The sequence below is a fragment of the Thamnophis sirtalis genome, unplaced genomic scaffold (genome assembly GCF_051295495.1).
Source record: "Thamnophis sirtalis isolate CommonGarterSnake01/CBP01778 unplaced genomic scaffold, rThaSir2_p1.2 scaffold_6, whole genome shotgun sequence".
NCBI classification, from domain to species: domain Eukaryota; kingdom Metazoa; phylum Chordata; class Lepidosauria; order Squamata; family Natricidae; genus Thamnophis; species Thamnophis sirtalis.
The window spans coordinates 32,644,475-32,668,735 of record NW_028261386.1 but is presented as its reverse complement, the minus strand read 5'-3'; the positions used below and the strand labels follow the sequence as shown (position 1 = coordinate 32,668,735).

The following is a 24,261-nucleotide window of genomic DNA, read 5'->3' as shown; positions in this document are numbered from 1 at the left end:
GTTTTGCTCCTCATCCAAGAAGCTGAAGAAGCTTCTTGGGTGAGAAGCGAAATATCTTCAAAGAAACAATAAAGTCCAGTTGCCATTTGAAAAAAACACTTTTGGGATTTATCAGGTAGGGCAAATTAGTGAGCTAAAATTCCTCCCCCCCCCCCACTTTTTTTGCAAACTTAATAATCCATTGTTGTTGTTAGCCATTGTGGATTTTAATGGTATTGTTTGGTGGGAAACAAAACTTTAAGCCATAAAATAGGCACTAACAAAATCTCCCTCCACATGACAAAATAGAAAACTCCAGGTAGCCCTGCATACTAAGTGGCAATACCGCATGGCACGACAAAACCGTGCTCGACTAAAGCACGCCCGATTAAACCGCGTCGCTGATGTCATCAACAGGGTGACAACAGCGAGCGCGGAGAAAGAAGGGCGCTTTAAATAGCGCTTTGAAAGCAAGCCGATTCAAGTTAAGGGTTAGGTTTAGGGTTAGGTTAAGGGTTAGGGTTAGGGTTAGGTTAAGGATTAGGTTTAGGGTTAGGTTAAGGGTTAGGTTTAGGGTTAGGTTTAGGATTAGGTTAAGGGTTAGGTTTAGGGTTAGGTTTAGGATTAGGTTTAGGGAGGTTAGGTTTAGGTTTAGGGGTTAATTTTAGGTTTAGCGTTTACAGCATGCTTCTGTCTCCGCACTGTTGTCGCCCTGTGATGACGTCAGCTACGCAGTTTCGTCGAGCGCACTTTAATCGAACGCAGTTTTGTGGTGGAACCGCAATACCCATTCAGTTGTGTCGGACTCTTGGTGATTCTATAGGCCAAGTCTCTCCAGATCTTCTGATCTTGCACTAGAGGTAGTCCTTGTTTTAGAATGGTTCATTTAGTGACTATTCAAAGTTACAATGTCACTGAAAAAAAGTGACTTATGACCATTTTTCCCACCACCTTTGCAGCATCCCTGATCAAAATTCAGAGACTTGGTAACTGGTTCATATTTATGATGGTTGTGGTGTCCTCTGTTTACATGATCTCCTTTTGCAACCTTCTGACAAGTAAAGTCAATGGGGAAGCCATTAACACACTCAACAAACTGTGTCACTAACAACTGTGGCAAGAAAGCTCGTATAATGGGGCAAAATTCACTTAACACATGTCTTAGCAACAGAAATTTTGGGCTCAGTTGTGGTCGTTAAGTCCAGGACTACCTCTACTTCTTTGCCTGCATACTAAGCTCCCTGAAATCTACTATTTAACTTCAGCTGTCAAAAACATTGTACCTGGTTTGATCTGGAGATGAATCAAAGCCTTGTTTACAGTAAGGTTACTTTGCTCTGGATCTTATTTATTTGCTCTTGGCAGTTTAAAGTACAGGTAGTCCTGTAGGCCACAGTTGAGCCCAAAATCTCTGTTGCAAAGTGAAACATTTGTTAAGTTTCACTTAAGTGAATTTTGCCTCATTTTACAACCTTTCTTGCTGCAGTTGTTAAGTGAATCACTGCAATTGTTGCATTAATAACATGATTGTTAAATGAATCTGCTTTCACCATTGACTTACTTTGTCAGGTCACAAAAGGTGATCACATGACCCTGGAACACTGCAACTGTCATAAATATAAGTCAGTTGCTAGGGATCTGGATTGGTTTATGTGACCACTAGGATGCTGCAATGTGAAAAAGGGTCATAAGTCACTTTTTTCAGGGTCGTTGTACCTTTGAATGGTTACTAAATGAACTGTTGTAAGCCGAGGGCTACCTGTATGTGCAATTTTCGTTATTATCATAATCACATTATTCCAAGGGGAACCTTTACCTTTACAACTCTTTTGAGATTTCGGTTGGCGGTCTGCCATATATGATCCACCCCACAGGGAACCAGCTTAACCTGAGGTAGATTTGGTCAATTGCCGACAATATATCACTTAACCCATTCTCTCTTGCCGCAAGAACGGGCGCTCCGAAATCGCCACCCTCCCAATTCCCACTAAAGTATCTTTATTCCACTTCCCACCACGGTGAGTCCGGCAAATCCCTCGCAACCACGGATTTCTCGGTCTCTAGTTCTCAATAAATACATATAAATAAAAAAAGGAGAGGCAGCTTCCACCAGACCATCCGGAACGAAGCGAAACAAAAAACACCGGTCCCGGAGATCAGCAAGGCGCTCCCTGCCCCTCCTCGTCCTTCCAGCGTCTTACCTTCCCTTGCTCTCCTCAGGCAACGCGCTCCGGCTGCCCCGGATGTTGACCAGAGGCCGGATCCGCGGGAGGAGAATTCATAGAAGACCGCAGAGTGTAGAGTCACACGCAACCTGCGCCTGCTTTGAGCTTCCAAGATGATTGCTCGACTCCCCGCCGACTAATCTTGTGTAGCCTATACAAACGTTGTTGCATGCCAAGGTATTGTTGGCCAAGGATTTATAGGAGTAGACCGGTATGGGAAGGAATCTTAGCCAGAAAGAGCCGAACTCTATGGAAAGCAGGGTGTTTCGAGAGAAAAAGTCTCTTTGAAGGCCATTCGTAGAATAGAATAGAATAGAATAGAATAGAATAGAATAGAATTCTTTAATGGTCAAGTGTGATTGGACACACAAGGAATTTGTCTTCGGTGCATATGCTCTCAGTGTACATAAGGAGAATAAAAATACATTCATCAAGAATAAAAAGATAAAACAGTGATAATCAAGGTTACTAATAAGCTATCAAATCGTACTAGGAAACAATAAAAACAACATAAATTGAAAAATACAAGCAACATGATTATAGTCATAAGTGTGGAGAGATAGCTACTAGGAAGGAATAATATTAATACATTCTTGGTAAATTATTGACAGTGTTGTGGGAATTAGTTGTTTAGCAGAGCGATGGCATTCAGGGGAAAACTGTCCTTGTGTCTAGTGGTTCTGATGTGCAGTGCTCTATAGCGTCGTTTTGAGGGTAGGAGTTTAAACAATTTATGTGCAGAATGTGAAGAGTCTGTAGACCTATTTTTACAGCCCTTATTTTTTACTTCATGTTTGTGACAGGGAATGGGCTCAGCACCACAAAAATAATTAGCTGGAGGTGTTAAGATTGTAAGGATCTGTGTATTTCGACAATATAAAGCTTGCGAAGTCCGCTGTTGTTTTTAATCCCCGTGGGGCAACCGAAACACAACATAAATAAACCCGAGGGCTACGGCTACGGAAACTAAACTCCACTGCCGGTAACTCTAGGATTTCAGAGAGAGAGAGAGAGAAAATCACGTGCTTTGCTCCTCCGGAAACAGACGTGGCCGGCTTCTTTGGGCGTGTGATGATTGGTCGTTGCCGGCCGTTTCGGACGGGCTCCCGCTGCAGAGAATGAAGCGGAGAAAGCTGGAGCCCCGCAGGGGGGCTGCGCTTGTGCCGCTCTTGCTATGGGGGCTCCTGGAAGCGAAGACGGCGGCGGCGGGCGGAGGCAGCCGGTCCCTCCCGCAGTTTAGTGACGACGTGCCTTTCCGAGTACACTGGCCGGGCAGAGAATTCATCCTGGTGGGTGGCTTTCTGCCTGGAGAAAATGAGAGTTTTTAGACCCGGAGAAATAGAGGGAGCCGGGGAGGAAAGGGGGCGGGAAGAGGGACCAGTATATGCCGAAGCGAGGAGGGGCGGACCGGCGTTTGCCAGGTTTTCGTAAGATTGCTGGAAATGAAGTGGGGGATTACGGGCGACCGCCAAGTCGTCTCCAAGAAAGACCACCGCTTTAACTCTTTGCTTGTTGCCGTGGACTGTAGCCGTATTTATGCCAGAGTAGATAGTTGTGGGCTTAACACTGGCTGGTTGTAGGATATTACTCGCCGATCGCCTTCTTTCGTTTTGCCAATCAGCCAACGTGGTTGAGCTGTCTTTCCTCCGGGCTGTTGGTCTGAGCGCCGAGCTCGGCAATTTGGTTGCAAACGTTTCGTAGGAGACATCGTCAGTGCGCTTTGAGGTGGTGATGTCTTTCTTCTTCTTTTTTAAAGGAAACTGGAATTGATTTGTGTGTGGTTGTCAGTTCCTGTACCTAACGGAGCCTTTGTGCTCCAAGGCACTTTCTCACACTGAAGGCCAGCTTGTTATCTTCTTGCACCACGAGTTACTCAGAGTCATCTATAAAAGAGAATATTTTCAGCACAGGGTTAAAATGAAAGGTCCTTGGTGCCTTCTGAGTTTGTTTACTTGCACATGTTTCATTACTCTAACTAGGTAACATCATCAGTGCTAGTACTGATGATGTTACCTAGTTAGGGTAATGACACATCTGCAAGTAAACAAACTCAGAAGGCACCAAGGATCCTTCAGAGTCATCTGTTCACTGTTATAAACACTCAATACTGGACATCCTCTATGGAAACACTGAATGAAATTGGATGACTGATGTGATCCAGCAGGGTTGCTCTTTACCACTGAAGTTGCTGTTAATTTTTTTAAAGTCAATTCTAGTTGTCTCCACAACAAAAACCCTGTGAGGTGGATTGGGCTGAGAGAGAGTAGCCCAAATAATTGTCAGAGATAGATTAGAAAAAATGTAAGTCATTAAGAAAATCAGGCTGATTTTGTAAATCAAAACTGGCTCATAATGTCATTCAAAGCTAAAATTCAACATTTCCTCTTAGCTATTTACTTTAGACTTAACTGAGCCTGGATCGTTTCCAGACATGTTGAACAATTTTCACAATTCTCCACTAGTGGGCCATACCCCTAGAGGTTATGCAGTTTGGGGAAGGTTTCAGACCAGTGTTTCTCAACCCCAACAATTTTAAGAAGTGTAGACTTCAACTCCCAAAATTCCCCAGCTATTATTACGGTTGATAAACATATTTTGTTTGATTACATGCCATCAAGTTGCCAATTTGTAGCAACCACATAACAATAGCAATACTTAACTTATATACCGCTTCACAGTGCTTTACAGCTCTCTAAGCAGTTTACAAAGTTAGCATATTGCCCCAAACAATCTGTGTCCTCATTTTAGCCACCTCAGAAGGATGGAAAGTTGAGTCAACCTTGAGCCTGGTGATATTCCATCTGCCAAACTGCTGGCAGCCAGTGATCAGCAGAAGTAGCCTGCAGTACTGCACTCTAACCACTGCATCACCGCAGCTCTTTTACTTCCTTTGCTTTGCACTGCTCTGATCTTTGTAGTTATAGCTACTTAGCAGTATTTGAATATCCTTTCCAAGGTCTTCAAGGCTATTTTATCAAGTGCTAACCTGCAGCATATTTTTGATTGTTTGTTTCTTTATTGATGATGGTGGAACCTAACAAGCAGAAGAAACATTGTATGAGACTATGAATATTGTTTAAATAAGGGGTTGGTTTTTTTCACTCATGAAGAATAGCAATAGCACTTATATACTGCTTCACAGTGCTTTGCAGTCTTCTCTAAGTGGTTTACAGAGTCAGCATATTGCCCCCAACAATCTGGCTTCTCATTTTACTGACCTCGGAAGGATGGAAGGCTAAGTCAATCTTGAGCCGGTGAGACTCTGTCAGCAGTCAGCAGAAGTAGCCTGCAGTACTGCATTCTAACCATTGCACCACCACTCCAGATTAAAATGGATTATTGACCATCTTTTTGGGGTTTATGAGCAGATATTATTTTTAGAGCAGAATTACATTTTCCATAATTGGTGGGATAAGTTCCACTGAATTACGTATTTCTAAAAATGTTCTCTGTCAAGGTCTATGAAGATTTATTTTCATGGATTCTGCCTTGTTACAGTGCTAAATTGCTGAAGGGCATGATGTATACACAGAAACAAAGCTATGAAGAAAACAACTCGGGAGCATGAGCAATTTATGTGGATAGGCTGTAAATTAGTAAAACATAACCCTAATTTCCTCTGTGGAAAGGAGTGTCTTAGCAACTCCAGTGAATTATGCTTGATAAGTGTTTAAGATTTTCAGATATATGGACCAATTGCTTATTGTAAAAGGTAATAAACGGTGCTATGAGTAGCAGCAATACCTGCTTTCAGGCTGTGGGAACTAATGAATCATCCTCTGTGTAGCTGAGAACATATCATGCAACTATTATTCAAGCACTAAAAAAAAAATTTTTTTTGCAAAAGCTATTTTGTAATTGCTATGATATTTATAAATAATCAAATGACTTTTTAACTTCCCTAGTCATGGGATAGAAAGGGAGCTTGCTTTAAAATTTCATCTGTAAATAAGACACTGCTTGCATCTTAATCAAATAGCTTATTTAACAGTAATGTTTTCTATAGCTCTAAGTATAGACCAGTGTTGGCGAACATTTTCAGCATTGAGTGCTGAAACGGGAGTACACGTGTGTGCCAGCATCCGCCCGGAGCACATGCACATGCCAGGAAGATCTTCCGGGTTCCAGTATGCACATATGCACTGGCCAGCTGGTCCTTGAGCGAACATGCTTGCCATAAACTGGAAGACCTGGTGGCCGGTGCACATGTGCGTGCTGGAAACCAAAAAATCATCTTCCTGGTGTGCGCATGTCCACCGGCCACCAGGTCTTCCAGTTTCTGGCAAGCATATATGCACAAGGACCAGCTGGCCAGTGCATATGTGCATACTGGAACCCGGAAGATCTTCTGGCTGCTCTTCTGGTTTCCAGCACTCTGGAAGAAGTGAAGACCAGCTGGCCAGTGCACCGGAACCTGGAAGAGCAACAGGTGACAGCTCAAATGACCAGAAAGATGGCTCTGTGTGCCACTTCCGGCACGTATGCCATAGGTTCGCCATCATGAATATAGATTGCAATAGTGTATATAGCAAGTCTGTAAACTCATTTTTATCTAACAAATCTAAGCTTGCTTCTTAGTAATTTTGGTTTGTGTTTCTTCCTCTTAAGCCTACTGCTGGTGTTCTATACAAAGAAGATTATTACATCATTATGACAACAGCAGATAAAGAAAAATACAAGTGCATTCTTCCAGTATTAGCTAACGGAGATGAGGCAAGTTATTCTAGAACCAATTATAGAAACCTACAATACATTTTATATAAAATATTTAAGATGCACAGAAGGAATTAAATCCAATGCAAGATCATGGTTCCTTAAGTGCTGTGAATTGTTAGCATGCCAAGTATGTAACTTGACATAAGGAGGTTTTAATTGATAATTGGCAAAAGATAACTTGTGTTAAAAATTAAACATGCACCATAAAATGCCTTTTAACTTGTTGAGTTTGAGTATAGTCTTGAAAGTGTGTATCTTTTAAGAGCAATTTATGCTCCAAATTCTTTTGGAAAATGATTTAATTTGTGGTATAAAGTAATCTTATTTTAAAATTGTCTCAATACATGGTTAAATAGAATATGTCATATCTGTTATGTGTTTTTAATTTACAATAGGCTACTGAGATATCAACTAAAATCTTGGACAAATAAGCAATATTATGCTGATAATTTTATCTAGCTGTTAATTTTTTTGATATTATGAAATAATATTGTTTTATAGGTGGTTCTATAAAGGTTGAGCCTTTGTAGGTCACAACATGGTCATAAAAGGCATGTATTAACTTAGCAAAAATTTATGCTGTAAAAACTATTCTGCAAAATTCAAAAGCAGTTTAATTCAAGGAAGGTATGGCTGATGTTGATATTCATAAATTCTTCAGATAGTTTAAAGGTTCTTTAGATCCTGATCAATTTCTTGAATTTGAATTGAAGAAATTCAGATTGAATCCTGTTCAGTTTTTGAAAAAGTCTAAGGTATTCTGTTGCATGAATAATAGAAGTATTAACTGTCTGATAAATATGAAAGCTGGTTTGGGCCTTGGGTTTATAAATTTTTGATTTATTTTCTAGTAATTTGTTTTTTCCTGTAGATTTTTAGAAATTAATAAAATAAATTATTCAGTACATATACAATTAATAAATTTGCTAATATTCTTAATTCATTTGAAATAATAATTCTCTCCAATTATTTCTATTTTAGGAGGAGGACAAGGATTATAAAGGGCCAAGCCCAGCTGAACTGTTGGAACCTCTGTTCAAGCAAAGTAGTTGCTCTTATAGAGTATGTTTACTTTGGTTTGAGATAAGTAGTTTTAAATCCTGAATAAATTGATCTAAACACTTATAAATTTGATATACTACATAAAAATTTGTATTATTTTCCTGTGAAGTTTTTTTTAGAATAGCTTTTATTTTTTAAAATGTGCATATATATTAATAAAAATGTTCTTCCATAGTGGGTAGTACAGAATCTTTTCATCTTTGGGCATATAATAGCCTCACCGCAGTAATCATATAATAAAATAATCTTCCATGACTCTTTTCTAGATGCATTCATAAGCCCTGAAACAAAAACTTCTAACTGTACTTGAACATTATTCTTTAAAATCCTCTGTATCCCTAAATAATCTAAAATTATTTAGCTTTTACATGTCCATCAAGCATGAGACAACTTCCCTTCATATTGTTCCCATTTCCAACATACATTTGGAATGACTTTTTCAATTCTAGATAATTTTTTTGGCATTATTTTCAAACAATACCTCATTTTATAAAAATACTAATTAAGATCATAGCATAATGTAAATATTCAACCCTTTTAAATTGTTAATTTGACTATCCAAAATCAGAATATATGTGTCAATTATTTTTAGATTGAATCATACTGGACTTATGAAGTTTGTCATGGTAAACACATTCGTCAGTATCACGAAGAGAAAGAAACTGGACAGGTGTGTATAATTTTACCCTCAAATACATTTTAAAAAAACATTAAATTAGCATTTTGTTCAATACTTCGGGTCCTTCTAAATTATTACTTTAACAAAGATTAAATCATTGGAGGAGAAGTGATGATTATGAAAATAAATGAAAATGTCTTTCTTATTTATAGAAAATAAATATTCAAGAATATTATCTTGGAAATACGCCGAGAAAGAGCCCACCACTAGATCCAGGTGGGTTACTTTGTTTTTAAATGCTAATGAATAAAATAGGAAGAGTGTCCCATGTTACACTGTTATTCCATGAGCTGCACTGGCTGCTGGTTTGCTTCTGCATGCAATTCAAGTTGTTGGCTATCACCTTTAAAGCCATGTAAGCTAACTGAAGAACCATTTCACCCCAATGGGATTGAGCTGCCCTACTAATGCCAGCAGAAAGGGCATACTTCTGTCAAGGAATTTTGGCTGCCAGAGTCCAGAATTGCCTTTTCTCCTCCCCCCCCTCCCCCCCGGTGAGATCCACTTCCATCCTTCTGACCTTCTGTTAGGGCCCAAAGACCTGGCTTTGATTGCGGCCCCAACAACGGTGTATCACGCTGGAGGTGGTTCATGGATTAAGTGAAAACTGCACCTCCACCCCACCCCCCATCTTTAATATATTTAAAGGAAGTACCTGGTTCCTTCTTCCCCATTTTTTATTGTAATCTTCATTGTTATTATAACTATTTATTCGTAATGGTTTACTGGCTTTTATTGTTGTAAGCCACCCAGAGTTGCTTCGAGAGATGGGCAGCAAACAAATCTAATAAATAAATAAATAGTCATTATGACTTATTCATGAAAGAAAATCGTAAGAGTAAGGCTTAAACTGTATAGAAAATACACCTTCTCTAATTCTCAGTGAAAATGTGATTTCAGTAGAAATTAAACTTTGTTAATTACCTCTTTTTTCATTTTATCATACAGCTAGTCCTCAATTTACAACTATTACTGAGCCTGGAATTACAGTAGCAAATCATGTGGTTATTAAGCAGTCACCACATGACTGAATTTGATTTTACAACCTTTTTTTGGTGGTCATGGTTAAGCAAACACCATAGTGGTTAAACAAACTGTGGTCATTAACCCATTTTTCCAGTGGGTGTTTCTTGCCAAAGTAAACACTGGAAACTGACAAAAAACATTTAAAAAAACCACTGTCACATCACTGCAGAACCCTGCAAAAGGTCATAAATACAAGCCAGTTGCCACGTATCCAAAATGTGATCACATGACTACACTGAGATTGGCATTGGCACTTTGAAAATTGATCTTAAGTAGCTCTGGGAAGGTCCATTGTAACTTTGAATGGTTGCTAGAGAGGACTATCTGTATACTGATGTTATCTTGCTATTTGAATCCTTGCTTAGAAAGAATTTGTCAATTACATGATAGCATGAGGAATTATTTATTTGTTTAGTGTATGGCATATCATACATAGACTAGCAATATAAATTAACATTTCAACTAGATTAGTAGATCCCAATAAAACACAATAGTCAAAAAGATCTATGTTCAAATATCAATGTCTAGGCCATTTAACCATTGAAATGCAACATTATTTATATTTTTAAAAAATCAGATACTGGACCAATATATGCCCTCAGCTTACAACCAGATGTGATCTACAGTTTGAAATGAGACCCTGCAGTAACGCCAAGGGGAGAATACTATACCCCATTTATACAGAGTCCTAGCAAGACACCATGTGAAGTGCGAATCCTATTCAGGATTGTCCATTGCTGACCTGGCACTTATTTTGTGGATCATTTATATGTTGTCCTATAACTGGGCATTCAGTGACCCCTTTGGCTTTCCATTGGGAATTGATGTTAAAGTTGTTGGGCAGATGTTGTGCAAGTGCCAGTCGAGGTATCCTAGTTTTGAATCTTCCTGCTAATAAATGAGGAAGGTTGGCATGCACTGGAAGGAGTGAATTGTTCATAATTTTTCTGTATTCTCTCACTAGTGCATTGTGGTGCTATTTGGCTCAGAACAGGAAGCCAGCAAATTGAAATGGTTTTAATACATCCACTTATAATCCTCATAGTGTTGTTGAATCTGGTCTCTAACTTACTAGTGTGGCAGTTGTTAAGCCATACAGGAGCACAGTATCTCCCCTATAGGGTAGCTCTGAGCAGCTTACAGATTATAAAAACAAATAGAAAAATAATTAAATATATTAAAGTATTAAAACCATACAAATTAGAATTTTAAAATTATACAAAACCCAAAACTAAATGGAATCTGTAGCATTTTGTGCACACTACTATATTATATACACACAGAGAGAGACATTTTATGAAAACGCCTGTTCATGCATTTGCACTTTTTCATAATTATTGAATCAAATCAGGATCACCAAACCTATAGCTAATAATTTATCTTTGAATAGCCATACTATCTTATTCCATACCGACTTTATGTTATACTCAGTCAAGTATTAGAATTGTGCTAAAAGAAAATCTTCCTTTCAAAATATTTAGTTTTCTGTATAGAGAAATAAAAACACAGGTATTGGTTACTGGTGGTAAGAAGAAGTGTTTTTTTCTCAATATTTTCCAGATCAAGAAGAAAATGAAATTGAAAAAGATACAGCAAAAGAGGCGAGTGAGAAATCTACAATTTCACTTATCCCATAGCCAGCTTTTCTTAGTAATTCATATTTGCTCTTAAATTTCTGTAGTTTCACTTTTCATAGTGGTTAATGCATGCTTGCTTTTCTTGTAGCATGACAAAAGATAATAATGACAAATGTGGTTTTATTTATCCATTCAATTTGATGCCACCCAACTCCAAATAACTCTGGGAAGCTCACAATATACTAGATATTATTAAAACTAATGTAATTGGAAGAAACAAACAAAACTAAACTAGACCAGAAGAAAAAGAAAGAACAAGATAGTAAATTCAGCAAACACCATAAAATATCCCACCACCTCCAACATGCAGTGAAGGGGGTTCCAGCCAGCCTAGCCCAAGGCCTGGAGGAATAACAAGGTCTTTGTAGTCCTCCAAGCACCAACAGGATGGGAGACTTATTACATAAGACAATGTCAAAAAGTCATAATAAATAAATAAATTTCTTAGTACTTTTGACTACATTCAGACCATTTGGTATTCTATATGGTGAAAGACTATTTGTATCACTTTCCAAGATAATGCTTATATTTCTCTCTATATTTTACAAATCTAGATTCCGACAAAAAATATAGAAGGGCAGATGACTCCATATTTTCCTATAAGAATGGGAAATGGCACACCTTGTAGCCTGAGACAAAACCTTCCCAGATCAAGCACAGTGATGTACGTCTGCCATCCAGAAGCAAAGCACGAGATACTTTCTGTGGCTGAAGTCACTACTTGTGAATATGAAGTAGTTATTTTGACTCCGTTGTTATGCAGCCATCCTAAATATAGGTAAGGAATTGAAATAACAGCTATCATTGTAGGCTAGAATTAAAGTGAAATGTTCTATAACTATCTTTTTTAATTCTTCTTATCACAGCTCTTAGTAGTGTTTCCAGATTATTGCTTTAGCTGAGGTTTACTTTACTCTTACAAAATGAAGTACTCAAGGCACGTTTTGTCCTTTTCCCCATATTAAATAAGGGGATCACTTATCCATGGTATATTATTACTCTGCTATTTTTTCCTCTTTCTGCATGACTGCTCAGTATTTGTATTTCTTAGATCCAAGAATGCTTGACTCACAGGCACGGCTAGAGAGAAGTCAGTGGACCTAACCAGACAAACATGACAAATAAAAACATTTTAACTTTTTTAATGTTACACTCCCAAGCTATGATTTAAACATGTGTCTCCTATGTAATATTGTCCTATGATTCGCAGATCACCAGTGTATGCCATTTCATACATACCAATAGAAAGCTTAAGTATCTATAGCACTATACTAAAATACAATCTTAACACAAAATAATCTGGATGGATTTAGGTGCAGTTTTTCTACTTTATCTGAATATGCATTACACTGTGAGCCATTGCATTCTGTGATTATTAAGAAGCTCAGTATAAACTTTTTTATTCTTTGGACAGATTCAGAGCTTCCCCGGTGAATGACATATTTTGCCAGTCACTGCCAGGATCTCCACTTAAACCTCATAAATTGGAACATCTAGAGCAGCAGCAAGAAATGATGAAGATGCCATTTAGAAGAGCCAAAGAGGTTGGAAACTGAAAGTGTGGGCACTGATGTCATGTTTAGGACATAAATTGCGACCACCCTCTATCATATCTGGCTTTTTTGTTACTATATGTGTAAATACTATTTTTTTTAAAAAACATTTAGAAGGCTGTTCAATTCCAGCCTTCCAATTGGGTGGCAAATAACAAAACAAAATTTGAAAATAATTAATTAAGGAAAATATAGTAATTAACCTGAAGGGAATAATCCATATCCCTGCACATATACTATTAATTAGCAGCCATTGAGCCTCATGAACCCTTTTAAGTCAGTTCTGAATCCTCCTGTATTTAAAATCAGTGGATGACCTAATATTGTCAAAGAGAGAGAAGGCTTCTTCGTAGCTATATTACTTAAGTTATGCCTGTTCTTATATTCCTATAAGACAAAACCAAGGTTATTTTTTTCTGTTTATGCAGAAGCAAAGAAGATTGTGAAATTGACACATTATTATCATTACATCAGAGCAGCCATGGCTTTGTTGCCTAGATATAACAGAATTGTAATCAAACATAGCTGGAGAACATTAGATTTAAAAAAAAACATTCAAGTTTAGAACACTGCATGCCTTGGGTTTTTTCCTTGCATTTATATATTGTAATTGGTCCCTAAAATTAATATTTTATGTGTTTAAGACTTTAATTTGAGTGCAGCTTGTGAGTATTTTCTGGTATAGACTGAGGATGCTGACTAAGGCTCCCCTGGCATTAATCTTAATGTATGTAGTAAGGAAACATCAGTTGTCTTTAAATCTTAGTAATTTTTAATTTGCAGGAAGAAATCAGTTCAGCAAAAGAAGAAAAATTTTCCTCCTTCCACAAACCGGTTGCTGTTGGGACATCTCAGCTTTTAACAGTTGGAACAACACACATCTCCAAACTGACAGATGAGCAGCTCATTAAAGAATTTCTTAGTGGGTCTTATTGCTTCCATGGGGTAAGAATCACAATTTATGAACCGTATATACATATATTTTATATGATTTGCGGGGTTTATATAAAATCTGGATATGGAAGTGGTTTTTTTTATATCTCAAATCAGACTTTATGAGGCTTATACATACCTGTTTCTGGAAGACTTATAATACTTAAAAAAGTAGCCCTGATGAGAATCTCAAACTGGTTCCACTCATAGTTTTATTACCTCCAATGTTTCCCTTTTGTGTACAGTTCCTTTTAAAAAAGTCCCAAACTTTATAAATAAATGTGTACTCAGTATGTGTGAATCACATTTTCCTTGATATTTCAGAATTTAGCTCTCAAAAAACTCTTTGCTGTCATTTCTCCAAACTTACATATGGTTTAAGGAATTCTTGGATTCAGCCAGATAAAAGACAACCACAGGGTTTTTATCCATAGCATAATCAAGGATAAAAGGGAGAGAAGGGGGCTGATGTCGCAATGGCACGACGTGCGATCTTGGTTCTCTGAGATCGCAGTCAATATTTCTGCCACTGGACGGTCCATTCGGACCTTAACCGTCCCGCAGAGAGGTGATTGAGAAGGGCACCTCCTGCTGATCTCAGGGACACTGCAAAGTCCCTATAAGATCCAGGAATAGTCTTTTTTTTCTGGCGACAGAAACGCAGCTAATGAAGCTGCTGAAGTTGGGACAGGAAGAAAGCGAAAAGAGAAAGTGTGTCAAATTGGTGAGGAAATTTTATTATTAGAAAAAGAGACTACCCTCCCCCCCAAAAAAATTAAGTTAAATTAAAATTGAAGATAGAAGACTGTAAGCGGCGAAATCAATCTATATTAAACTTAGTGTGTTATCCTGTTTCTATATTTTTTTCCCATGGTTGGAATTTTTGCAAAGGCTCCCTATTTTTTAAACTGAATGGATTAATTTTTTCTTCTTTTTTTACTTTTGCTTACACCTATGGATTAAAATTTTCCTTCTTTTTTTTATAATGCTTGATTGGATTGTTTTTGATCTCCATTTAAGGGTTTTTTTCTTTCTTAAGCTTGGAATATAAAGAAGATAAGAAGGATTATAAAGAGGGTTGTAACAACAGGAGGAAAAGCAGTTACACTGCCACTTAGAGGCTGGAGGCTGGATACATTGTTTTTTCTTCTTTGTCTTTGATCACTTGAGATTCAAGGTTCTTTCAGTTTGTTTACTGACAGTGATAGTAGGAAGAGCACAAGTTGTTTATACAGGTGCTTTTTGGGAGTTCTATCACTAGCTATTGGAGGGAAGACAACATTTGGACTTGAAAGATAATAAATGAACCTGTTTGAAGTTTATTAAAATAGCCTTGAATCCTATGGTGGCAGTGCCTGCAAAATTGGAAGAATGGCACAGCAGGAAAAAGAAACTGTAACATTGCAAATGATTATGTTTGAAATTCAAAATATATTAGTTGTGACAAAGAGAATTGAAAATAGATTGGAGAATATGGAATACAAAACAGAAAAATTTGATGGAAAAACTGAGGATGTTTATCAAATGAAGAATGTGGAGGACAGAGTTCAAAAAATGAAAGAAAAAAAATGAGCAAAGAGATAAGAAAACTGTGGATACTGACAATAAAGTGAGTGTGGTTGGTAATGGCAAGAGCGGAATATGGAAAGGGCAGAAATCTACCCCAGACTTCAAAGCACATTAGAAGAAAAGAGAGAAAAATTGACGGAGAGAAGGAGAGAAATCTTCACAGAAGCACCAGTGATAACCAAAGATAAACTGATGGAAAGAGCAGATGCTGGGTTTCAAGCTTTTACGAGATACGAAAGGAACAACATGTTGCAAAGAGAAGTTCATACAAGATTTATTAAGAAAGTAATTAGAATATTAATGCTAAAAATGGCAAGAGATATAACACTGCACTATTACTGGAAAGATACAGGTAGATGCAATGAAAATGTATAATAAAAACTAAGCTAAATTTAGTTTACTAGTATGTATAAAATGAAGTGACAATAGCTATGTTATATTGTGATTAATAATGATAACAATACATATAGATATATTCATTTGATAATATGAAATTTTATATAAACAACACATGGAGAATATGAGAGGAGGTTTATAAGCTTTATCTAGAATATGTTATAAAGATGTATTGCGATTGGATGATTTTAGGATGATTTAAGAAGCCGAGGTGGCGCAGTGGTTAGGGTGCAGTACTGCAGGCCACTTCAGCTGACTTTTATCTGCAGTTCAGCGGTTCAAATCTCACCGGCTCAAGGTTGACTCAGCCTTCCATCCTTCCGAGTTGGGTGAAATGAGGACCCAGACTGTGGGGCCAATATGCTGACTCTGTAAACCGCTTAGAGGGCTGAAAGCCCTATGAAGTCTAACTGCTATTGCTATTGCTATTAATAGAATGTTATCATATTCTAGATTTTGAATATTATATATAAAAGGATGTAAAAACATTTATAGTCAAATTAAGGTTGAGATATAATAATTCTGTTATACATGAATATATGTGAATTTAAAATTTGCAATTTGATATGAAAAGCAGGTGATGACTGGAAGAGATGCATGGAAATACTGTAACCAGCTGACACACTTTCTACAATTTGTAATGGAAGATTGTTTTTTTTATGTTTGTTTGTCTTTGTTCAAAAATAAATAAAAATTGTTTTTAAAAAAGGATAAAATGATATTGGACTCTCTACTAAATGGACTCAGTCAGATAATTAGACATCCCTATTAATACATTTAAACAGAAATTAAACCCCCTTTTTTCTGTCTTCGAAACAATGTAATGTATTGTTTTATTACCTAATTGCTTTACCATTCTAAGATTAACTCTACCAATAACATGTCCCTTACACTAATATAATTGTGTGCCTACCCTAAAAGGTAATTGCTGCTAATTCCCCGAATATGTTAATGAAGGGCTATAATTAATACTCAGCTTGCAACCTTTCATGGTTAGCACAATCTTGGTGTTCTGCTTGGTGTCTTCTACTCTTCTTCCAGGCATTTGTACCAGACAAGAAAAGTCCACCATACTTTTGTCTTCCCAGCATAATGATTTCTGTGCCATCTTCTCTTTGATGATTTTGAACGATCCAGGAATCTTGAGCAACTGAGACTGCTTAAGCCAATTTTTACCTGGAAGCCACTTTATCATTTCCTTTCCTTTCACTCCAACCCCAATTCCTTCCTACTCACTAGATTATTGCAGGATATGGTGGCTAAGATGCTGAGCTTGTCAATCAGAAGGTCAGCAGTTCAACAGTTCGAATCCCTAGTGCTGGGTAACGGAGTGAGCTCCCATTACTTGTCCCAGCTTCTGCAGTTTGAAAGCATGTAAAAATGCAAGTAGAAAAAATGGGAACCACCTTGGTGGGAAGGTAACAGTGTTCCGTGGGTCTTTGCCATTTAGTCATGCCAGCCACATGACTACAGAGACATCTTCAGACAGTGCTGGTCTTTGGCTTTGAAAAAAAGATGAGCACCGTCCCCTAGAGTCAGGAACGACTAACACATATGTGCGAGGGGAACCTTTACCTTTAACAAGATTATAACCCTATCTCTATGAGAGAGACAATGCATATGATAAACCTAATCTGGTTTTATTTTCCTTAGCTTTTTTCCAGGCTCAGCTGATCAGCATAGTGCAGTTTGTATGTCTAGAAAATTGGCAGGAAGAGAATTTCCAGAGGCAGATTATGCCCATCTTTTCTATTTTGTCACATATATAGATATGTACATTCATTTATTTATTTATTTATTTATTTATTATTAATAAAATTTATATGCCGCCCAATCCCGAAGGACTCCGAGGGGCTTACAAAAAGAAAAAGAAAACAAAAGACACATAATGAACACATAACAATAGAAAACGGTTTAAAATAGCAACATATATTCCCCTTGGAATAATTTAAGGCACCCTTAAATTATTCTCATTCATAATACAGAGTTTTGGGCATATGCATGCCAAGCATTAGAACACCCATTCTGAATTTAAAAGGAAGCTCTTCTTCATTTTGATATGATTTTCTGTAAAACAATATATGACTTGGAAGTTAATATATTGTTTTGTACTACATGCATTTTTAGTATCCCAAGAGTTTACAATCTATTGGTACTCAATTTTAATACATGTTTCAAAATAAAACTGGAAGTTTGCAATACAGAAAGTGAAATAGAAGTATCAGATGGAATAGAGGGAATTATTTTAGCAGTACTGTTTTTCAGACTAGAACAAATACTAACCAGTCTAGTTCTCATGGTAAGCAATCTATTTCTGGGCTATATAACTTGGGGGCTGAACTATAACATAAGTACAGAAGGCTTACCCTGTGTAATGTCAATCTTGTTAATTTGCATATTTTGTTCAAATAATTGAAAAGCGTTGTAAATAAAAACTTAGCATGAGACCAGAAATCACCTTTTCACCCTTTTATCTCAAATTTTTTTACAAAGCACATTTCATAGATTAAAATTGTCTTAAGCTTCCAGAACAGAGCAAAGTAGAAATTGTGGCTTATTTAATTTCAGTTTGGTCTCTGGTTAAGGCACCAGACTAGAAACCAGGAAAGTGTAAGTTCTAGTCTTGCTTAGCCATGAACGCACGCTGAGTGACTTTGGACTAATCACTCTCTCTCAGTCCAATCCACCTCACATGTTGGTGATTGTGTGGAAAATGAGAGAAGAAAGGAGTACTGTGTATGTTCATCACCTTGACTTATTTATAAAAATAATAAGGGTGAAATAAAAATACACAAAATATATTAGTTGTTGTGCTACTGAATGTTGTGCTCTGCCTAAACCTGTTTTTTCTCTTAGGGTGTTGGCTGGTGGAGATATGAATTCTGTTATGGCAAGTACGTGCATCAGTATCACAAGGTATATATAAATAATCATTGGTAGTCTGTTCCACTAGATGGCTACATGTTTCTATTATTGTCCATAAAGAAGAATCTGAAAGTACAGATTTAAAGTTCATAAATTCATTGTTGCCTTTACTACTAGGCTCGGCAGAGATGAAATATAGGAAGTCACCTAACACTGTTTTAGATCTTTGGCCCATCTAATCTAGCATTCTGCCCTAGAAGTGATCTGTTCAGCACTGCATGCAGGTAACTGCGTGACTTGGAATCCAAACTGGGCAGGAACATTCATTCGTCACCCACCCACCCTTCCCCAACCCCTTTTTTGTCTTTTTTTAATTTTGTCCCAAGGAATCAGGGAAGGGGAAGGAGATAGATTATTCCTATTTTTATTGTACATAGTATCATTTCTTCTGTCATCTCAAACCCCTTTCAGGACTATTTTGGTCAGAAAAGTTTTTGAAAATATTTTCCCTTTCATTTCTGTCCATTTCGGATTTTCTCTTTTTATCCCCTCCTGCATTTATCTTCTCTCTGGGCATTCTCTTTAGAATAAAATCAAGCCAAGAGTAACATCTTCCTTATCCCTGACCTACATAAACTCGGAGCAGTTCTTTCAGGTTTCAGCAATTTTCACATATGTCTACCCTCAAAGACAGAATCTGGCACCTACTACATGCAAAACACATGCAGCTGCATCAAGCTATAGCTGTATGAGGTTCATGCTATAATAAAAATAGACCAATATTCAGTTATGTGCCTTGGTCTGTCTCTGATATTGTCAACCCAGGATGGGCAAACCAGTAGCCAGGCATTAGAGCAATGGTAGCATTTGGGTGGTTACAGGTGTTACTTTAATTCTGCCTCATAATGCCATATATGGTAAGAATGGACTGTTGGATACTTGCCATGAAGGGGTTTTTTTCAGTTTGTTATGACAGGTGTCATACTTAATCACTCTTATTGCTCAAGAGAAATGCAATCATACGACCTAAAGTCTCCTATTACATTACTAATTCCCAGGTCCTCCTTCCTGTCTTCATTCAACCAATTTCCCTGTACTAAGAATAGCAGAACATGCTCATCAAGATATAACTAAGGATAAGCAAAAGAAAAACAGACTTCTAGTTAGTTAAAACCATTGCCATTTAAATATAATGGAGGAAGCCTACTTGGAGCCAATTGGGTTCATAAGGATAATTTTATTATGGGGAAACTGCCATAACAGCATGAATATTGATTATTGTCCACCTTAGAATATCTGTTTAGGGTGGTATAAAAAACAGAATTATGCATGGATTATATGAATATATGAATTATATGAAAATTATATGAATTATATGAATAAATTACCAATAAAATATATTACTTATTTTAGGATAAAGAAAATGGCAAAACAACTATAGTTGTGGGGACATGGAACAAAGAGGAACACCTTGAATGGGCACAAAAGAATGTGGCTAGAACATATCACCAGAAAGACGATGACCTGCAAACAGTCAAGTATGCACAATTTGGCTTTAAAATGATGGCTTAGAAAGAGGGTTGCTGCTTTCTACTTTTAAAAAATAAGTGTAGTCTCCAGCTGATTTTTAAGTCCCAGTTACTTTCAGTATCCAACCCAGGATGGAATCTTCAATGTTGCATAATATTGTATCTCATGCTTTTAAATTTTTAGATGTCCCTTCACTGTATTTTTAAAAAATATTTATCAGCCCACCTATAGATGAATGGATGGGTAATTGCTTATGGCTCCCTTTCTAAGAAATGTTGGTTGTAAAGATGGATTGCATATTATATTCCTTTGTACTGAAGACATATTTGAGATAAACAAAAATAATGAAATTTAAATGCAAGATATCTAAAAGTGCTAAATATTGTATAATTGTTTTCTGATATTCAACTCTAGTTGAGGATTTTGTTCATATATTTTATAGTAATTGTATAGAAGACATATGAAAGCTTTAAGCTTTGGACCTTAAGCAGTGAGTTTTAAACGTGATTATTGCAATCAGAGTCTTTCCTAACAGGATGGTGTCTCACTACTATGGCAATGGAGATGTTTGTGACTTAACTGACAAACCTCGACAAGTGACTGTGAGATTGAAGTGAGTTACACTTAAAATAAATACTCTTTGTACTGACTAATTGAGCTATATATGTTTCCTAAGGAAAAGATGCCTGGACCCTTAAAGTGCTCTTTTTTTCCTTTACTAATTATTGGGCACAATTCATATTTATCTGTTACAAATAATTTGAGAATTACCTGCAAGGCAAGTGCTAACACTGATGATGTTACTATTTGGGTAATGAAATGTCTGGAAGAAAACAGCCAAGCTCAAAGAGAACCATTCAATCCTGAGCTACAACAATGCTCTTCTAAATACCAGATTCACCAGGAAATGTTATCTAAAAGCATAATTCTTTGCTCATATTGCAGCAAGACTTGGATCCTCTTTAGAGATGATTCATAGACCACTATACTAATGGAAAACAATGTTCCTTCTAATTTTTTTTCAGTGTGAGCAGAAAAGTATAGTGTTTGGGCGGCACATTTTCATGCCTGAGCACCTGAATTTTTTTCACAGATGTCACCTAAGACAACAACGAAATCAGTATTATTTGAAACTCAAAGTTATGTTTATTCAAGGTACCCGCTTAATTAAAAGTGTTATATAATATCAGTATCACTTAACAACGCTCCTGCTTAGCAACCAAAATGTTGGCTCAGAAAGTCTGGCATTTGAAGCACGCAAGTCTTAAAGCTGTTGTTACAAGATCCTTGCACCCCTAACCCTTTAGGAAAAAAAAACCCAGGGGTCTTCAAACCTGACAGCTTTAAGACTTGTGGACTTCAACTCCCAGAATTCCTCCTCCAGTCACGTTGGCTCAGAAACTCTCGCATTGAAGCATGCAAGTTTTAAAGCTGTCAAGTTACAAGACCCTTGCACCCCTAACCCTTTAGGGGGAAAAAAACCCAGGGGTCTTCAAACCTGACAGCTTTAAGACTTGTGGACTTCAACTCCCAGAATTCCTCCTCCAGTCATGTTGCAGCGACGTCATCTGCGTGGATCTGCTCCATCTTCGTTTTTTTTCACAGGGGGCAGGGCTGCCACTGAAGATGCCAACGAGCCCCCGCCGCCACTAGAATAACTGCTGCCGCCGCCTCCTCCTCCTCCAACAGCACCACCACATTTGCTGCCCAGCGCTGCAGCTGAGGTGAAGCCGCCAAAGCTCCCGCTGGCGCCTACGCCCATGGCAGCGGTGGCGGTGGCTCCCTCTCTGCTCGGAGCACCTCAGCTGGGCACCGCGTTACCCCTGCTGCCGCCCCCACTTCCGCCATGCTTTTGAGAAGCCATGCGGCCTTTGTTCCTGCTCCCGCCCCCTCCGCCGCCTTCCTACTAGCTCCTGCGGCCTCATGGCTCCTCAAAAGCACGGGGGAGGAGGAAGGGGGAGGAATAATGCGGGGGCCAGCTCAGGTGCTCCGCGTGGAGGGGGAGGCACCACTGCCACGGGCGGGGGTGCTGGCGGGAGCTTTGGCAGCTTCATCTCAGCCGCAGAGCTGGGCGCAAGCGGCTAGGATTGGCCGCCCACAAAAGACCTCCCCGAGCTTGCTTTGCTGAATATGGGGTGACTGATGCTAGTTTGAGCGGGCGCGGCCGGCACAAACTACCGTCAGTCGCTCCGTGCTCATCAAAACAAGTCTGGGGAGGTCCTTTGCGGGCGGCCAGTTCTAGCCGCCTGCAAAGGGCTTCCCCATGTTTGCTTTGCTGAACATGGGGCGACCCATGGTAATGAGTTGCGCAGCCGGCGCTTAGGAGGTCCTAGGAGATCGGCTGTGCCATGTAAGCTCCATCCCCACGCCTGTGGAAACCTTAGATTTTCTGACGCCCCTTAGCCTCCAGAGCCGCCCACCTTAGAAGGAACAGTGATGGAAAATCTTGGGGCTTGAAGAACCATTTTCTTAATCTGCTTTGTCTACTTCCTGTTTTAAGGTGCAAAGAATCTGACTCTCCTCATGCAGTAACTATATATATGGTGGAGCCTCATTCCTGCCAATATATTCTTGGGGTATGTGTTTGAGATCTTGATCTAAACTATGTTGACTTCTAGGGGGAAAAATTTCCCATGAAAAATGTATTTCATTTAGAGGAACATGAAAGTTCTAGTACTAATTTTTCATTAATATGGACCGAATGCCTTTGATTATATGACACAATGCATTTTCCTAGAGCAGGGGTGTCAACCTCGCAGCATCATGTCACGTGATGCATCATGACTTTTTTCTCCTTCGCTAAAATGGGGGTGGGCATGGACAGCACGTGACACATTCTGGCCATGGGCCGTGAGTTTGACACCCCTGTTCTACAGCATTAGGAATGGAGTAACGTGACAACAATGTGGCATAGATGTCAGATGTATACTATAATGCTTTCCCATAAGTTTTTATTTTTTGGCAATAGTCTCTGTGATATTAAGTAAATTTAAAATTGGATAGAACTTTCAGGTCTGTTTAGGTCATATTTAATATCGGAATCCACGACAAAAATGTTGGTAGACAAAGTTGTTATTTAAAAAAAATATTGCAGTTAGACTACACACACCCCAAAATTAAAGATAATATTAAACTATTATATTATGTGAAAAAGACTTCGAGAGATGGGGCAAAGAAATGCTATGCAGGGAATGGTCAAATAAGTGAGGGAATAGGCCACAACTGCATAATGGGTGTAGAAAGAGACTCAGAAGGGACCCTCCCTAGCTTCTCAAGATATAAAGGAGATAGCATGAAATTTGTATGTTCAGATTTGCAAGATTCTGTTAACCTAGCCTTACAATAAAGCAGAATTAGCCTGTCTGGTCATATTTCCTATTTGGAATAACCAGGAAGACTGACAGATTTTTATTTTATTTTTTTGCAAAAATGCATTTTATCCCAAATAAAATGTTTAAATGTTAAAAACATTGGGCACAATTTAGCCAAAACTGTAAGACCTTTACACAGACTCTGTTAATTAAAATATATTTGTGAGCAAGTCAATGGATTTTAACTTTTTTTGAGAGCCTTGTATATACATAAGAAGTTCAAAAAGCTTGACCAGTCATATTCTGATTGCAAGATTATCCCCAGATAATCTTTTTCTAACTCCAGAGCATCAGATTTATGAGCACTAAGTTTATAGTAGCTTTTTGGTCACAGTTGTTTGATTTGATTTTTTCCCCATGACTTATTTTGGTCAGTTTCATTGTGACTAACATCTTTGTAAATATTTTTTCTTTCCAGGTAGAGTCACCAGTTATCTGTAAAATTCTGGATACGGCAGACGAGTATGGACTGCTTTCTGTGCCAAGTTAATGACATCGTAAATTATTGGACATTCAGAACCACAAAGCTGAAGGAAGAAAAGTACACCTGCAGTTCTCCTTGTGAACCAAGGGTGAAAAGAAGTACAGAATCAGAGGAATTCACCAGTAGACATACAGAAAGAAAAAAAACTATTGTGAATTATTTTGTGAATATTATATGTATATAAGAGACTATGATAAACTTTTAAAAAATTAAAATCTAATCTTGGACACTTTCAT

At 37.9% G+C, this 24,261-nt stretch overlaps 2 protein-coding genes across 4 annotated transcripts in view; one reads left to right on the top strand and one right to left on the bottom strand.

The window, feature by feature from the left end:
- The window catches only part of ASB3 (ankyrin repeat and SOCS box containing 3), a 72,602-nt gene extending 70,373 nt beyond the window's left edge, over positions 1-2,229 (bottom strand). The window contains exon 1 of the mRNA XM_087717536.1: positions 2,181-2,229. The gene's annotated coding sequence lies outside the window, so the exon portion shown is untranslated. The remainder of the gene's footprint in view (positions 1-2,180) is intronic.
- A 1,007-nt stretch (positions 2,230-3,236) lies between these two features.
- ERLEC1 (endoplasmic reticulum lectin 1) lies at positions 3,237-24,260 on the top strand. 3 transcript variants are annotated; one of them, XM_014058367.2, is made up of 14 exons: positions 3,238-3,493; positions 6,813-6,917; positions 7,902-7,982; positions 8,575-8,652; positions 8,814-8,877; positions 11,248-11,288; positions 11,879-12,102; positions 12,739-12,868; positions 13,661-13,822; positions 18,632-18,691; positions 20,054-20,178; positions 20,706-20,783; positions 22,671-22,746; positions 23,960-24,260. In XM_014058367.2, the coding sequence occupies exons 1-14, from the start codon at positions 3,323-3,325 to the stop codon at positions 24,029-24,031; spliced, it is 1,467 nt and encodes a 488-aa protein (XP_013913842.1). In that variant the 5' UTR covers positions 3,238-3,322; the 3' UTR covers positions 24,032-24,260. The 3 variants fall into 3 exon arrangements, with proteins under 3 accessions (XP_087573658.1, XP_087573659.1, XP_013913842.1); XM_087717532.1 differs by lacking the exon at positions 22,671-22,746 and having other exon boundaries at positions 3,237-3,493; XM_087717533.1 differs by lacking the exons at positions 20,706-20,783; positions 22,671-22,746 and having other exon boundaries at positions 3,237-3,493.
- The last annotated feature ends 1 nt before the right edge of the window (position 24,261 follows it).